We start from the raw sequence: 16,896 nt of genomic DNA on the forward strand, positions 1-16,896 counted from the left end.
TATAGAGGTCTTAAAAGTCATTCAATTGTGACTTTAGAAATGTAATGTACAGATGCAACACTCGCTCACATGCTTCGTGAGAAAAAGATGCTCTAAATTAAAGCTGGGTAACGATTTAAATCAACTTATATTTTACATATTCATATCTATGTACATTACAGAAATAAAAACCTTTGAAATGTACAGTCATCGTGACTCTTGCATTTACTGAACATTATTTCACAAACACACTGCTTGCCGTCACAGACGCAGCTATGAAGAAGGTAGGGCAATGGATTCTTCCAAACTAAGTGTATTCTCATGCAGGCGAGCAATTAGACAAGTAAATTAAATTACATTTGCTGGTTTTACAGTAGAGAACGCCCTATTGCTCATTAGATACATTTTGGGACATGGGTCCCAAAATGACATGATTGCTGTTGCTGTCCATGGTGCTGAACTCTTTACTCTTATGCTTCAAACTTGTGTGAGAACAAGAAATGAATGACATGAAATGTCATTTAGAGGCTCTAAATTAGAGCTGGGCAATGATATAAATCACTTCTATATATACATTTATATTTATATGTATTACATAAATAAACACCTTTGAAACGTACTGTCATCGTGACCCTTGCATCTACTGAACATTATTACACAATGGAATGGACATTTGAATTATTATTGATACATATCAGAAAGTAGGAGAACATTTTTTTATTATTCAGGAAACTACAAGTAATTAATGCAATTGTATGTGGATATTATAATACTATAATGAAAGCAAATGTTAAAATGTTCTCTAGATTTTATAGTAATAGTAAAACAAGAATTTATAGAATTTATGTTTCATAAACTATAATACCCTCAGATACTTCTGATCATTTGATTATGTCCAAAAATATTTCATTTGGAAGAGTAAATTAATACAAAGCAAGTCTTTTGCACACCTACGAAGGTGACAGGTGCGTAGGAGAAGACCAAAGAGGGCCCAAACCCACTGAAAGAAAAAACTCCCATATACATTGTCTTCAAATGCATGCAATTTAAAAGATCAACGTATCGGTCTGTTAGACCTTCATCGGGTTATCTTTTAGGATAAAGACAAAGTCATAAAATTGTTGAACAAGAACAAACATGTGCCATAAAAGGCCGTGTTATAGAACAGTGGTTCTCAACCTGTGGGTCGGGACCCCCAGGGAGGTCCCCACATGATTTTGGGGGGGGTCCCCAGATGACAGTGAAGTGACAATTTAAACCTTTTTAATACTTTACAAAAAAAAAAAAAAAGAAGACCATTACTGCATCAAAAGTAATCAACAAACATTGCTATAAAAACTGGTCAAACATTGGCCAAATTGTCAAATAAAATAAGAAAGAGGCTAACATTTTGAAAATAGGCGATCTACAAGCTCACAACGCCTCGCCATTTTCATTATTCATCTATGGAACCGAGTAAAACTAAATGTAATGCCTCAACTCCTACGATTCAAAGTGCTTGTCAGGATGAGGGGTCCCTAGTTCAAATATGATTATTTTGGGGGGTCCCCAGTTCAAATATGATTGTTTTGGGGTTGTCACATGCAGCCTGAAAAGGTTGAGAACCATTGTTATAGCACGAAGTCTGACATCACTGCCGCTAGAATGTGGGTAGCCCTACTATCCCCCTGGGTCACAGTGTTATTTTTTCCCATAGGCATATCTTAGATCAAGTCATATAAGAATTCAAATTGTGTTCCAAAAATAAACAAATCACCCCAGCGATTTTACTCATATGGATATGAAGCATCTGACTGTGAAATGGAGCCTATTGGAATGGAAATCCATGCAGATAAAACCAAAATCATGACCAACAACAACAATGGCATCCGCTCAGACATCAAAGTCAATGGACAGGCTGGACAGGACACAGTGTCTAGCTTCAAATACCTTGGAGCAATCGTGTCCGATGAGGGATCCAAACGGGAAGTCCTTGCCAGAATTGCTCAAACAACTGCTGCCCTGGCAAAACTCAAGCCCATATGGAAAGACAAAAACATCAGTCTGGCATCAAAAATGAGACTAATGCGCTCACTTGTCATCTCAATCTTTCTATGCGCTTGTGAAACTTGGACCCTTACAGCAGAGCTCCAGAAGAGAATACAAAGCATGGAGATGAGATGCTACAGAAGACTCATGGGTATCTCCTACACCCAACATGTCACCAACGAGGAAGTCCGGCAAAAGATCAGCCAAGCCATCGGCCCACATGATGACCTGCTTACTACTGTCATAAAGCGAAAACTGAGGTGGTACGGACACATCACCAGATCCTCAGGCCTTGCAAAGACCATCCTGCAAGGCATCGTACAAGGTGGCAGGAGACGAGGGAGACAGAAGAAAAGATGGGAAGATAACATCGGAGGATGGACTCACTTGAAACTCAGTGAGGCAATGAGAGCTGCCGAGGACAGAGAGGGATGGAGAGAGCTAGTCAACAGATCGTCTGTGGTGCCCCAACGACCCTCCGGGGTTATGGGATAGGTGAAGAAGGTGAAGACTGTGAAAAAGTACACATTATCCAAAGAGTAAGACTTTTTTGTTTCTTTCTCCAAACACAGACGTTATCAATTGTAACTCAATATCATAAAAGGCACAGAGTCACATACTTTACAAAATCGCCGGGGTGATTTTGTTAGAAGGTTAGAAGAAAAGAAACACCATGGCACCTCCTAGATTTTTAATGTATGGAAAATGCCTATGTTGTTTTATTTTATTTTAGAGTCATCTGTTTGTGGATGAATAAGAGGAATATGTGAGTATTTAGCGGGGGTTCCTGATGTCTGTCTGGATGTAATGTGTTCTGTAAGAATTCTCTAATAAAACAAATGTAATTGTTGTCATCATTCTCGTATTTGTCATCATCATCATCGTCTCCCTCCTCATCGTCCACCTCCCTGAACAGAGGAACCGGGACCCTGAGAGATCTTACGATATGCCACCATGTCCTAGACAGACACACACACACACACACACACACACACACACACACACACACACACACACACACACACACACACACACACACACACACACACACACACACACACACACACACACACACATAAATGGAATGTGCGTATCTACAGTAGTATGTATCACCTCTGCTGCACTTATGATGAATGAATACACTTTAATTAACTAAAAGCTCAGATGCACTATTTCCCAGGCCGCATTGACCTCGCCAATCCATCTAAATACATGAAATTCTCTACTTAATTTGATTTAACATTAACTGACACTTAAAACAGCACTATGTAACTTTTTTTGTGAATAAAATATAATTTTGTCCAATCTGTATGGTAGAGTATGTTAATAGAATATAACGCAATTGGAGCGGTTGAATTTTGTCTCCCGGCTCTTCTATTGAGACATTTAGATTGTGTCTAAGGTAATATCTCACCTAGACAATTGACACGGGATGTCAAAATTAAATGTATCCCCTGAGCAAGCAGGCAGGCTCTATTAGCTCGATGGTAACATTTTTTATATATTTCAGCACTTGCACAGGAAACCGGATTCAAATACGGAGGAAAGTTACATAGTGCAGCTTTAACATTATGGTTCTGTATAAAATGATGGAATCGGTATCATAAATACCATGTCATATTTCTCTTTTCGTTTTTGGGCTTGCTCCTCATATGGTTGTTTATCAGATTGGGGCAGTGTGCTCCACATCTCTCCCAGTTTCTTGGCACAGCCTCCAAAAGACAGATCTGGATGCTGCTCCTTCACAATGGGACGACGCTCAGAGCTGAACAAAATGAATGCACACCTGCACTTGCAACACATACAAAACAAAAACATACAACACATTACACACAAAAAAACATACAACACATTACACACACAAAACATACAACACATTACACACACAAACATAACGAACACAAAACACACAACACACAACACATTACACACAAAGCACATCACACAGACAAAGAGACAGGTTAGTAAAATGTTACTAGTAGTTTGGGTGTGTTTGATATACATGTATGATTACAGAGTTTGTTTGGGTGCTTTTGGTATGTGTGTGTGATTTATGGAGATGGTTTGGGTGCGTTTGGTATGTAGGTGTGATTTATGGAGGTTGTTTGGGTCAGTCATCTACTCCCATTTTTACCACTATCTTCAATCATCAGTCAATCATAAATCAATCGATGGTTGCTCTGCTCGTTCAATAGACGAATTAGCTCGGAAGTGACAACAGTTCATTACATTAAGGACACTATCTGACATGGTTACTGTGTGTACTCTTATTTATTTTTGTCCTGCATTAGGTATGCACTGTTGAGGGTGTTTATAGTACGTATATTTAGTTCATTATTGATGGAATCTCTTTTAATTGTGATGTATTTTCCGCTGCTGTATCTACAGTACAATCCTTGCCCTGTAACTGTATCTTAAGCTACTGTGCTACCTTTGGCGACTGAATTTCCCTTACCAAATCTTGACCCCCCACCCTCCCCTCAACATCCAGACCTACAGTACAGATCAGTATCACTCCCGTTCTTTTTCCCAAACTTTTGAAAGAGTTGTTTCTAATGAGCTTCTTCTCCTTCTCTCACAGAATAACCCTTTGGATCCCAACCAGTCAGGATTTAAACCTGCTCATCTATTGAAAGAGCACTTCTCACAGTCAGAAGCACTCCATGCTGCCCACGCTACCTCCCACTCCTCAATCCTTATCCTTCTTGACCAATCTACATTTGACACAGTCAACCACCAACTTATCTTGGACACCCTTTTTAACCTTGGTATCACTGGGATGACACTCAAGTGGTTCGCCTACCCACCTACCTGACTGATCGGACCTACGTGTATCAGGTGTCATAGAAAGGCTTTTATCTTCCCGTACCCTCTTGACCGGAGTCACTGGGGGTGTCTGTACTTGGCCCCCTCCTTGGCACTAGATCCCTTGGCGCTGTCATCTCTGCTCAGAAGCTCTGCTATCACCCTTATGCTGATGACACATAACAGTTTTTTCCCTTCCCTTCCTCTGTCACACAGGTTGAGAGAGCATTGTTGAATGCCTGGCTTAAATCTCACAGTGGATGTCCCACCATATCAAGCTCAACGCAGACAGAACTGAGCTTCCCTGGAAAGAGTTGCCCATTGCAGGATCTTTCTATCTCTATCGACAACACCCTGGTGACTTCTGCCAAAAAGGTGTTCCCAGACAGCCAGTCCTTCAAGGCACACATTGCGGATCAGAGAGTCTGCCCAGCCCCGTAACCAAGCCTCTGGCATCTCCAGGCTTTACAACTGCAACTCCCTCCTTGCAGGTCTACTGGCATGCTCTCGCAAACCCTCACAAATGATCCAGAACTTACTTAGATTGTATGCTGTTTAAACAAATGATGGTTTGATGTTTACCTGGTATCCTAGACGTTGTAGTACTCTATTTATTTGACCATTTACCCTGCTGTTTGTTGACTAGGGTTCCTGCGTCTTACTCAGATCTTGCACTATGTGTGTGTTTGTCTATACAGAGGTGCTTTGGGTGTGCTTGATAGTGTTTGTATGTCTTACGCGGGTCGTTTGGGTTCATTGGGATCTTTCTTTTTGCGTCCCCTCTTGCCAGTGGCAGACAGAACCTGGAATAAATAATTAAACAAATAAACAAACAAAGAAACAAACAAATAAATAAACAATAATACAACTTGTGACAAATGCACATTATATTTATTTTATTTATCCACTTGATCTATGGGTGTTACTATGTCTGATTGATATGTAACATTTGGTCTAAGTTTATGCATGTTATTGTATACGAGTGATATGTGACGTGTTGGACACTGAGATATATTCCTATTCACTTGAGAGGTAATGGGGCTGAGTGCTGCGGTTGATTGGAACATTGGAGCCACCCGACGTTAGAAATAGAGGGTGTGCCACGGGGGGAGGGGAATCGAACAAACAACCCGCGTACCAGAGGGAACGGGTGGAAACGCGGAGATCTCCGAGGCGCCAGTTTATGCCGTTTGCCTGACAACGTTTAAACGTGACAGTAAACTGCAGCCTACTACAACCAAGAAAGAACTATCGAGCCCAGTGGAAGAGGAACGTGCGGTTGCTGCCGTGGGTATTCGAGCGCTGCGGTGGTGTACGAGACGCCGGTCGGCGTTGGAGTGACGAGGAGCCGACGAGCCGGTGAGGCAATACCAAGCAGCCAGTTCTTTGTGGATTACAATTTAGAGGGGTACCCCGTATTTAACTATTATTTGGGCCGCGTCGGGCGCAAGAGACCTTTCATTTCTTTTGGATTAAGGAACTGTGCGTTCGTGGAAGCGTGACGTGAAGTGGACGATCACAGAGACTATTTATTATTTGAATAGCCGTCTTCTAACCGCCGTGCGTGTCCGTGTTTGTTTACTGTTTATATTTGCACTGTGATCCGCGGGGTTACTAAAGACAGTGGGGTTTGTTTGGGGGTGAGAGAGTATGTGAAATAATTGTTGTGCTTTGTTTTGTTGGTTTGTTTCTTTTATTTGTTAGGGAAAGAGACAGGGACAGTAGTTAAAAACCCAAGAGGGTGTGTTATTATTTGCCATTTGATTGTGACAATTATTATTTATTGTGGGTGAAATAAAGTAACCACAACTAGCAACCTGTGCCGATCCTGTTGTTTCCTTTTTAGTTAATAGTTACCCTTTCTGAGTTAAAGGGCGATTGTTACAAACTATAAAGTAGAAAATCGATATTGATCGGTCAGGACAATATTAAGATGCTATGATAATGGTTGTCTTACACGTGACGCACACACACGCACACACGCACATAAGCGCGCACAAACACACACACACACACACACACACACACACACACACACACAGTGAAAAGGGAAAAGATCGTATTTGATTTATTACAATTATTTTCTACAAATGGTTAATATATATACAGGGTTCAACTGATATATTGTCTTCCGATTAATAGGGCCAATGTTTGCATCAATCTTTACATGGGGCACATCCATGTCTGCCCGTGTCAGTGTCAAGAGGATACTCAGTTCTAGTTCAATTCTACACTCTACTGGCTATTTTCTGAATAGCCACTAGAGGGTAGAATTTGACTAAAATTGGCCCTCCAGAGGCTATACAGAAAATTCTTCAATCACTCACTCCCTCTGCATGGAGACCCTGGGAATAAGTTTGTTCACAGCCTCAGAGAACCAGCATGGCTGTGAACAAAAGGTTACTGCCCAAAGGGGTCTACTAGGCCACCTCCTTTTTCCCACAACACCAAATCTCTTCGGCGAAAATAGTCGATCTACACGTGTAAAGCAACAGTTGTGAGCTTGTACAGTAGATTGACTATGTTCGCCGAACGTTCGCCCCCCAGATTAAGGATGCTGGGTTCATGATGTAATTATTTTGTTAAAATAAATGTTAGCAATCATTGCTATAGTGTGTTTGTCCAGTAACAGGGGTCTCCCCGTCTCCCTAGCTCTTTAGTAAACAGGAAATAAATGATCAAGCCGGGATAAAAATTATATCCAATTAAGAGAGAGAAATTATACTGTATAAACAGTATATACAGGATAAAGTGAATGTTTAAGTAATGAAACAAATACATTTGCAGACAAATTTTTAACTGAAACATCATAAAAGTTAAGATGACAAATGATCTTTGTAGAGTTCTCCATTGTGGATAAAAGTGGTATACCAACCAACAAAAACTAATTGGTAACACTATACTTAAAAGTCGGGTCTATAATGCATTATAATCGTATTTATAATGCATTATAAAGCATTAATAAGGCTTCATAACCCTTTTTATAAATGTTTATAATTATGCATAACTACCTATAACAAGGTTTATGAAGTATTACAAGTGCTGGTCATAATGTATTATGAGCTCATCGGAACAATACATGAACTACCACACTTAGTTAGTTATAAAGTGTCTTTATGTATAAAGACACTTTATAACTGTCTTTTTCAAAGTCAATCCATGTAAGAACAGATTCCGAGCTGCGCTACTGCATCTGTCGGGAGGGCCATTCAGAAGGTGTGAACATAGGCTTACAAGTGGACGGGCCTTAGATCAGGAGGCAAGTCACGCTTTACCCAATCAAATGTAGTGGGCTGGATTTACATCTGTGCGTTCGCTTTCTAATGTGTTCCCACTGGAAACAAACCAATCTATCAAATACTTCAAACAAATGTGCTGAAGAGGTTTTACATGTTCAATATTATGTAATTGAGCAACGTACGTACGTACGCTAGCAAAAAGCTTGTCGTCTATAACATCCATGTTCTGTGTGAGAAATGTTGTTAGTGTTCTGTAGGAGAAATGTTGTTAGTGGGAATGGAAACATAGGCGCCCCACCGGAAGAGGAGGGCTGAGGGTGGACCAAGCGGGCCAACATCCTGTTATCAACATTCTATTGGACAGAACTGCTATTTGTAATGAATGTACTATATGTTAGGTATATTATGTATCCATTCTTTTCAGTCTACTGTACATTCTGTATAGTTTTCATTTTTGGTTGCAACATACATAATATTCTACATCAATAACCAAGGAAGGTGTGATCTTAAGCTGTATACTGCATTACTTATAACTACTACTTTACCCTGTATTATAACAATATGCCCTTATTTTTCTTACTATGCAAAGTTCAGTTGGCCAAGAATTAAATTATTGGTAATATTGCACATTGTTATCGAATATACAAATAAACCTGTTTTAGTCTCTTTGAATAGCACATCTGTTAATGGTTTTATTTTTTAAAACAAAGAATTAATATAATCGTCTATCATTAATCCATCACAATTGTGCAATATGTTTGGTGATTATGTCTATTGGCTTACAAACTTCAAGGTTCAACATTTCTTAATTTGTCCCGATATTTGTCTTGGACATACAGTACTAGTTATAAAAATAGCTATAAAAATACATAAAATCATTGTACTATTTTAATTTAGCATTTACATTTATCAATTTAAACAAGCCAGTCATGTCACGTTTGTTTCCTGTCTGAGGGTTATCTTTTTCTTACCTTTATCTGATTATATCCTAGAACGTACAGAGTGGTACAGTAGAAAATGTTCATAACTCCATCCCGAGTCCACCGCGGCTAAAAACGTGAAAGATGGTCCTTGTGCTAAATCGTGTATTTTTAGATTTTTTTTGTAGATATCTGACGTTCATATTGACAGAAAACTCTCCACAGTGTTTGTTAGATGCACCCCTCTGAACGTCTCGCAAGACGAGATTTCACCCGTGATTTCATCCAAGTCTGCTTGAAAACACTACGGCGGCCCAATTTGGGACAAAAAAACTGTGGCGAGGTTTCTGTCATTATGAACGTCAGATATCAACAATTTTCAAGCGATAAAAACTACGCGATTTAGCACAAGGACCATCCACTCACGTTTTTAGCGGCGGTGGACTCGGGATGGAGTTATGAACATTTTCTACAGTACCACTCGTTCTAGGATATAATAACTTCAGAGATAAAGGTAAGAAAAAGGCTATTATTTGAGACACACATCCGGGTTTTTGACCAATAAGCACCTTTGTTTTTTTGGGCTAAACAAAGGCACCACGTGACGTTGATCCCCTTCTCCTATTCGTTGTTATTAGGACATGATGTATGTGTAGGCATTTCAGGAATTCTCCTTTGAGGCGAGTAATTAAAAGAAGTCATGCAGGTGCAGACACCAGAAGGAAAGACGCAGTGGAACATGTGAGAGAATATAAACTAGCGGTCATGTTTCCCCCTTTTATTAAAACCTTTTGTGTTCAGTTATTGTCTGTGTCTTCAATGTAAATTAACTACCGCTAACGAAACAATGCCACCACGGAAGGTTAAACCACGAATATTGTGCTACAAAATACAGCCAATAACGTTTAAAAATAACTGAGCTCAAGTTTATTAATGTATTAGCTGTTCTATCAAGAGCTGAGTCACTCACAGAGAATGAAAATGTGTCTCCATTGCTATTTCTTTATGTTTAAGGTCACCCATTTATTTATGTTTATCACTGATTGGTCCAATACTATACTACTGGGCCAATACAAATAATGTATAATGTATGTATTATTTACCTCAACGTTGGTGAACGTGGTGGAATTAAATGTCAGTCCATAACGTGGTTTGAGTTCCCCTTTGAGATGGGATATTTTTACGCTCATCCCCTCAGCTACATCTGCTTTGGCGGCCTCTCTCCACAATGCAACCTCAACCTCTACGTCATCCTGAAAAAAAGACAAATAAACTTCAAAAGGAGAAACATACATATTTAAATGTTGGCCACAAATTTGTTTGTGTAAATCAGCCAAGGAAGTTATGTGTCTGACTGTATGTCCATCTGACTGTGACCTACACATATAAGGGCAATATTGCCATATAATTTGGTGTGAAAATTCATGCTCCATTATCACGTAATTTGATAAGGTTTTTTTTTTGTTTTGAGTTTTGAGTTTCCTTCTCGAACACATCGTTTTAATGTGACTTTTTTTTTGTATGATGTTCAATAAAAAGAAAAAAGAAAGAAAGAAGTGGTAAAATCCTATTCTTAACTTTGAATGAGCAAACTGGGAAATATTTAGGCATTGGTGGAGTTCTGCACTCCAAGTACATTCTTATAAAAACATTTTCTAACCTATTTATAAGCTTTGACATGCAGATATTCAAAGAGCTGATAGCATTATGGCTAGTTAAAAATATGACCTATTTATACCAATTTTAGTTTTCGCAGGAGATAAGGAGGTCCCTGTCCATCAATCGTCCGGAGAAACATCTGAAAGTGATTTTAAAAGAAATAGAAAAGTAAGACCATTTTGAACCGTTTAAACATGTGTAACATTTCATTTCATTAGGTTATGTTCAAAATTATAGATTTTATCAAATAAAAAGAGACTTAACCCATTAAAACCGGGAAAGCATCTGTGTCATTTTCAGCTGGAGTTTTTCAGAAAACTCTTTTTCTTTTTATTTAGAATAGTGGTTTAGAACAATGGTTCTCAAAAAAATAGCAGATATACAAGCTCACAGCGCGTTACTTTGTGCCGCACTGCAAGCGTGTACATGTATCTGCTATTTTTGACACTTGAGGTTGAAAAAAGATTTTTCAAACACTTTTCTTTAAAAACACAAATCTTCTCTTCTGCATGGGTGTCCCTGGCACAAAACATTTTCAAATGGGGGGGGGGGGTCTTCAGGTCTTAATGGGTACAATTCTCAAACTATAGTGCATACCATTTAAACTTGTTTTTAAACATGCAATTTTGGATAAGATGTCCTTATTGAAGTGGAACTGTAGCAGTTTCATTCAAAATGCATTTACTGAAATTGCATTACACACCTTGATCAGATCGCGGTTCTTACTTTTTATTTGCCTTATGAATCGATAAAAGGGATTCAATAATACTGTAGACTTTAACTTGGCTTTACAAAACTGAAAAAAATAAAATATAGTTCAGTCACTTATACATTAGACTTACATAGGTTACTAGGCCCTGAAGTGAAACATAGCCCTCTGGGGGTACATTACGTTTGTTGTTCTTCATTTTCAGGAGTGGAGATAGGGGTTCCGACAACTGTTTGGCCATTGAAGTATTTGGCTGTTCCATTCTGAAAAACAAAATCATAAAAAATATCTAATATCTAATATCTAGGTAGATGAAACCTCATCTGCTTAACTTCAACTATAGGTAAATACATAAAGCCATGCCAAAATGTAACTAAAATGAAACGATTAAACCACACAAAACATAAATAAACTACTAAAAAATATTTTGGGTCAGGGTTACTTCTAGGGGTGTGAATCACCCACTCCACACAATACCATATTGATTCTTCAGATAATGATTTATTTATATCATACATTTAGCCACAATATGATAAAATGTGATTCGATTCAGGGGCCTATAAAATTGATATGAGATGCTATCATTTAACACTGAATGTTATTACTAGAACTGCATTAATGATTGTCTAGCGAATTAAATCACAGTCATGTAATTAGTACAATAAACAGCCTTTCACTTAGACATTGTCGACTTGGTTATAGTGTTCTGACACACTTGATTGTATTACCTTAGTAAACATTGTCATAAACACTATATGCTTCCAGTCGCTAGTCTTCTTTCAATCACCATGATATGCGTTTTGGTAAATGATGGTCCCATCAGACATGGTCACTAGATAGATCAGATCAACTTGAGACCTCAGTCACCACGCTGATTTTATTGTACTGGTCTCCAACACGGTTGTTTAATACAGATTTGTTTCTAAAATATCTCACCATGATCATCTATTATTCATTATGTTATAGGCTACTTAGAAATAGTAAGTGTGACGCATGATAGGTTAGATAAACTGTTCGTTTATGATCAATGCTAGGCCTAATGATTAATGGTTATTTATATTGACCAGATCTGTAGAGGGCGCAGGTGAGTAATTTAAATAATTCCGTCTGGTGGACATGTTTTATTTTCTGCCCAAAAAGTGTATTATACAGAGAAGGTGGTGTGCTGGGATGTAACCCACCGTGAAGTAAAGCAGGTCTTCTCTTGAGTGCATTTAAGGATGTTTATTTAGATTGCAGGATGACATTTAGCAAAACAAAAGCCGGGTGTTTAACTGTAACTAAACAACTAACTGTGACAAGGAAATAAACAGAAAAAACTGTGTGGCTTCCCTCTGGTGATTCCCAATCCCTAATGCTGTGCAGCTGTGACATCCCCATATGGTAGGCTGTTCCCTGAAATTGGCTGAGTCCCCGCCTATGCCCAGGTCAATTAGTATAGAATCACAGCACCATCACAATATCACAGCCCCTTCATTTACAAATATTAAAATCATCAAATTGGCTGCAACAAGTACAATAAAATCAGTGTGGTGACTGAGGTCTCAAGTTGATCTGATCTATCTAGTGACCATGTCTGTTTTGTTTTATAATGGCTGGTTGTATACTCTATGACTGAGTTGTTTATGGTTGTGAAAAGAATGGCGCACCGGAGTAAGCGCCTGTCTGGTGTATTTATGCTGACATTGGGAAGAGTTCGAATCCCAGGAGGGAATGAACATTTATTTATATATTTATTGATTCATTGATGCGTTTATTTGCACGCTTTGAATGGGCTGAATAGTGATTGTACCTTACACATGTTGACTCCGACTCCAATGGCAAATAGTTGCATTTATAAAAACGTGTAAATCTATTGTTAGAGAGACTGACACAGGAAGTGGTTGTCTTCCTTTTCCTCATCAACAACAACAACAACAACAACAACAAAACTAGCCCCATATAGTACCTCTCCCTCCGCTATGTAGCTCCGAGATGAGGTCCTATATCGTTCTCTGCCGTTCGGCTGAAAAATGTCCGCACATTTGCCACTTTACATGTTTCTTACCCCTTTCTGCACATCCGATCCAAAAAGTGAAAGTATTCTGAAATGATCACAGATGTTTGAAATTTTAACTCACCATAAAATCTAACAAACGAGTTGAAAAAAGCACTTTATTCGCCTCTCTCCTCAGCCGGTTCAATAATATTATGCATTAGAAGATGCAATTCAACATTTGACCAGTAGGGGAATCAGTAATGTTATCTCTATGGGCGCAACTCTTGCGCAATGTCTTAAAAACATGTAACCGGCGGAGGAGAGAGGCGAATAAAGTGCTTTTTTCAACTCGTTTGTTAGATTTTATGGTGAGTTAAAATTTCAAACATCTGTGATCATTTCAGAATACCTTTACTTTTTGGACACGATGTGCAGAAAGGGGTAAGAAACATGTAAAGTGGCAAATGTGCGGACATTTTTCAGCCGAACGGCAGAGAACGATATGGAACCTCATCTCGGAGCTATACAGCGGAGGGTGAGGTTCCGATTGGAGCTACAACAAAACCAACGGAGAGCCGTCCACAACGCAACGTTAGTGTTCGTCTGTCTGGCGTTTCTTCATCCAAACAATAATCAAATCGGTATGTTTTGCCATTGTGATATGAAAACAAAAAAACAACAGGCATTGACGAGGACAGCTACGTGTTTTTTAACCGTGGACAACATCTGCTGATACTAGGACAACAGTAGCTGTAGTATACAACCCTCGTAGACGTATTTAGGGTTGTATACTACAGCTAGGACAACAGTAGACTCGGTCTCACTTTAATCTGGTCTCGTCTTAATCTTTGTCACCGGCCGGTCTCGTTACAAATTGAAACACCGGGTCCGAAATAAGTTTAGCCCATATAGCTTAAAATAAAATAATGCGGGAGAGTGATAGGCTTTAGCATTTGTCCAGTTAGGCTATTATTATTATCCTACCTTGTTATTATAGCCAAACAGAAGTCGCCTCCTCGCGCCAATGAAAACAAAAGAAACGACTGTAGGCTACTATGGGACCTCCCCGTTATGACGTCACGTGGGTGTATCACAAACGTTGTAGTTCACGTCATCACGTCGTAGACTCTAGCCTGGACACGAGAAAAGTGGGCATCTCGATGTAAAATGTCTTCCAAAATTAAAAATAATAAAATATTTGAAAATCATTCTTAAGTAATACATGCAAAAAAATACATAATTTGAACAACACTATCAGACCTAAATGTATGCTTCAACTAATTATGCCCAAAATGATTGGATATACTGGTTTTTAAGCAATTTGTAGCAATTGCAGAAACATTAGACTTTAATGTCGAATGTATAGGCTACTTTACATTAGAACATTTTCTAATCCACAAATTAAAATAATATTGTATGATTAATTATCCGGATTTTGAGAGAGAGAGAGAGAGAGAGAGAGAGAGAGAGAGAATTTCGTTGACTAAAACTGTGACGAAAAATCTTCGTCGACTAAACTAAATAAAAACTAAGCTATGTTGACTAAGACTAAATATATTGACAATTTCGACAATTTTAGTCGACTAAAATCTTATGATATACATAGACTACGACTAGACTAAAACTAAAACTTTTGACAAAAGATAACAAAAATGTGACTATAACTAAATTACTGGTCTGTGAACAATCACAGGCAGAGCTTATTATAGTGCCACTGCCACCATGCAGATTTGTAAAAGGAAAGTAGGCTACCATTTGTTAGCAATAATATAATATTTTGTACAGTGAAATTATATATGTATGTAAAAGAATCTCTGAAATATATAGCTGTATTTCAAATAACACAAAATAGAAATTTTACATCCAAACATTGGTACTTACTTTGGTTTGTGTAGAAATGAAAAGAAGAAGAACAACAGCAGAATAAGAGATTTTTAAGATTATGACTTTTTGGTCACAAGGGGGCGACCTAGTGCTGTTCCTTTTAGAATTCTGATCCACAGTTGCACAACATCAAATTATAGACCCCTTAACAGACGACGTCATACTGGCTGCGTGCAGCCAGTATGCGCGCAACGAAACCCATTACATCAGGTCTTGTTAGGACGTGTCTCACTAGCCAACACACACAAGAGGGGGTTGGGGTGTGCTGAAACCAGTGCACCCCGAAACAGGTTGGGAATTGATTGCGTGAAACAATCACCTGTGCGTCCAGGCTCAATGTTAGTAAACAAATAATTGGTCTATTGGGTCTCAGCACAAAAACTGGAATGATGTTGTTTGCAGTTGACAGTTTTTTTTCTGCTGTGATGTTTTTGATCCCCATCTTTAAGTGTGTAAAAATAAGCAAAGTAAATCCCTTTAGAACATTAACGAGTTTTACATCAACTTTAAAATTATGATTGTTTAGAATAGTCCATAAAGGTGCAGGCAAATAACAATAAAAAAACAGTTTATTTACAGCATCAAAGAGATTACTAGCCTATTTTGGTCAGCTGTCAAATATTTATATTTATAAAAACGGTTAAAGAAAATCTCGATATAAGCTATACACTGTAGTGTAGCCTATACAAGCTGAAATAGGCTCTCTGTATCCCTTTATGGATTATTGCTTAAGTGAAATAGGCTCTCCCTCTCCTCTCGCCCTCTCTCCACTTCCCTCCTTCCCCCTCTCCTTCTCTCTCTCTCTCTCCACCACACACACTATAAAGTACAGTCTAGCTTTCCAGAGAGAGAGAGAGAGAGACAGAGACAGACAGAGAGAGAGAAAGAGAGAGAATTTACAATAAATTGAGGATTTATTTTATGCACACACGCGCACGCACACACACACACACACACACACACACACACACACACACACACACACACACACACACACACACACACACACACACACACACACACACACACACACACACACACACACACACACACACACACACACACACACACACACACAGCTTCTACTGGGAATGGTTCAGCACCGTCAATGGACAGCAACAGGCCAGTACGTTCTGACCCAGCCAGGCTTTTTTGGGGGGGGATAATAACATACACAAGAGTGCAAACTGCAAAGCACTGCAATAAATCTTGCCAAATGCAAATTTATCTTTGAACTCTAAACATAAAAAGAAGGTTAAGTCTGATAATGCTGATGTTTTGTACATTTTGGAAATAATTGCCAATTTAACATCCTTGGTGCCCACTCTTCCTGTATCCAATTAAAACATAAGCAATACACTGAACTAAAGCTCAGTTCCAATTCCAGAAGGAGACAGAAAGAGATAGACAGAAGATGAGGAGAGAGGGAGAGAGACTTAACATTTATGAAGGGTTAAGTCAACATAAAATATCACAGGCTTAATAATGACAAATCTGCTCCTCACAACTGAAAATAACAAACATGTCATGTAGGCCTATATTCTATTCATCAAATTAAATAAATATAACACAACTTCTTTGTTGTTTAAGTTGTTAAAGATTCCCTTTTTGGTCACAAGGGGGCCCCCTGTAGTGTTTGTTTAGAGAGCAGTGACATCATGCAGCACACATAGAATTCAGTCACAGTCACACAAC

The 16,896-nt window shown here is 38.7% G+C and overlaps 1 protein-coding gene across 1 annotated transcript; it reads right to left on the reverse strand.

Annotated features, from left to right (window-relative positions):
- Window positions 1–2,819: 2,819 nt before the first annotated feature.
- On the reverse strand, window positions 2,820–14,330 carry LOC311056397 (uncharacterized protein). The gene is made up of 7 exons (XM_084072970.1): window positions 14,302–14,330; window positions 11,473–11,602; window positions 10,710–10,769; window positions 10,075–10,224; window positions 5,551–5,615; window positions 3,619–3,793; window positions 2,820–2,966 (listed from the first exon to the last, which is right to left on the reverse strand). Exons 2-7 carry the CDS (start codon window positions 11,599–11,601, stop codon window positions 2,901–2,903), a joined length of 645 nt encoding a protein of 214 aa, XP_083929096.1. The 5' UTR covers window position 11,602; window positions 14,302–14,330; the 3' UTR covers window positions 2,820–2,900.
- Window positions 14,331–16,896: the final 2,566 nt, after the last annotated feature.

The sequence above is a fragment of the Gymnoscopelus microlampas genome (genome assembly GCF_963454915.1).
Source record: "Gymnoscopelus microlampas genome assembly, chromosome: 11".
NCBI classification, from domain to species: Eukaryota; Metazoa; Chordata; class Actinopteri; order Myctophiformes; family Myctophidae; genus Gymnoscopelus; species Gymnoscopelus microlampas.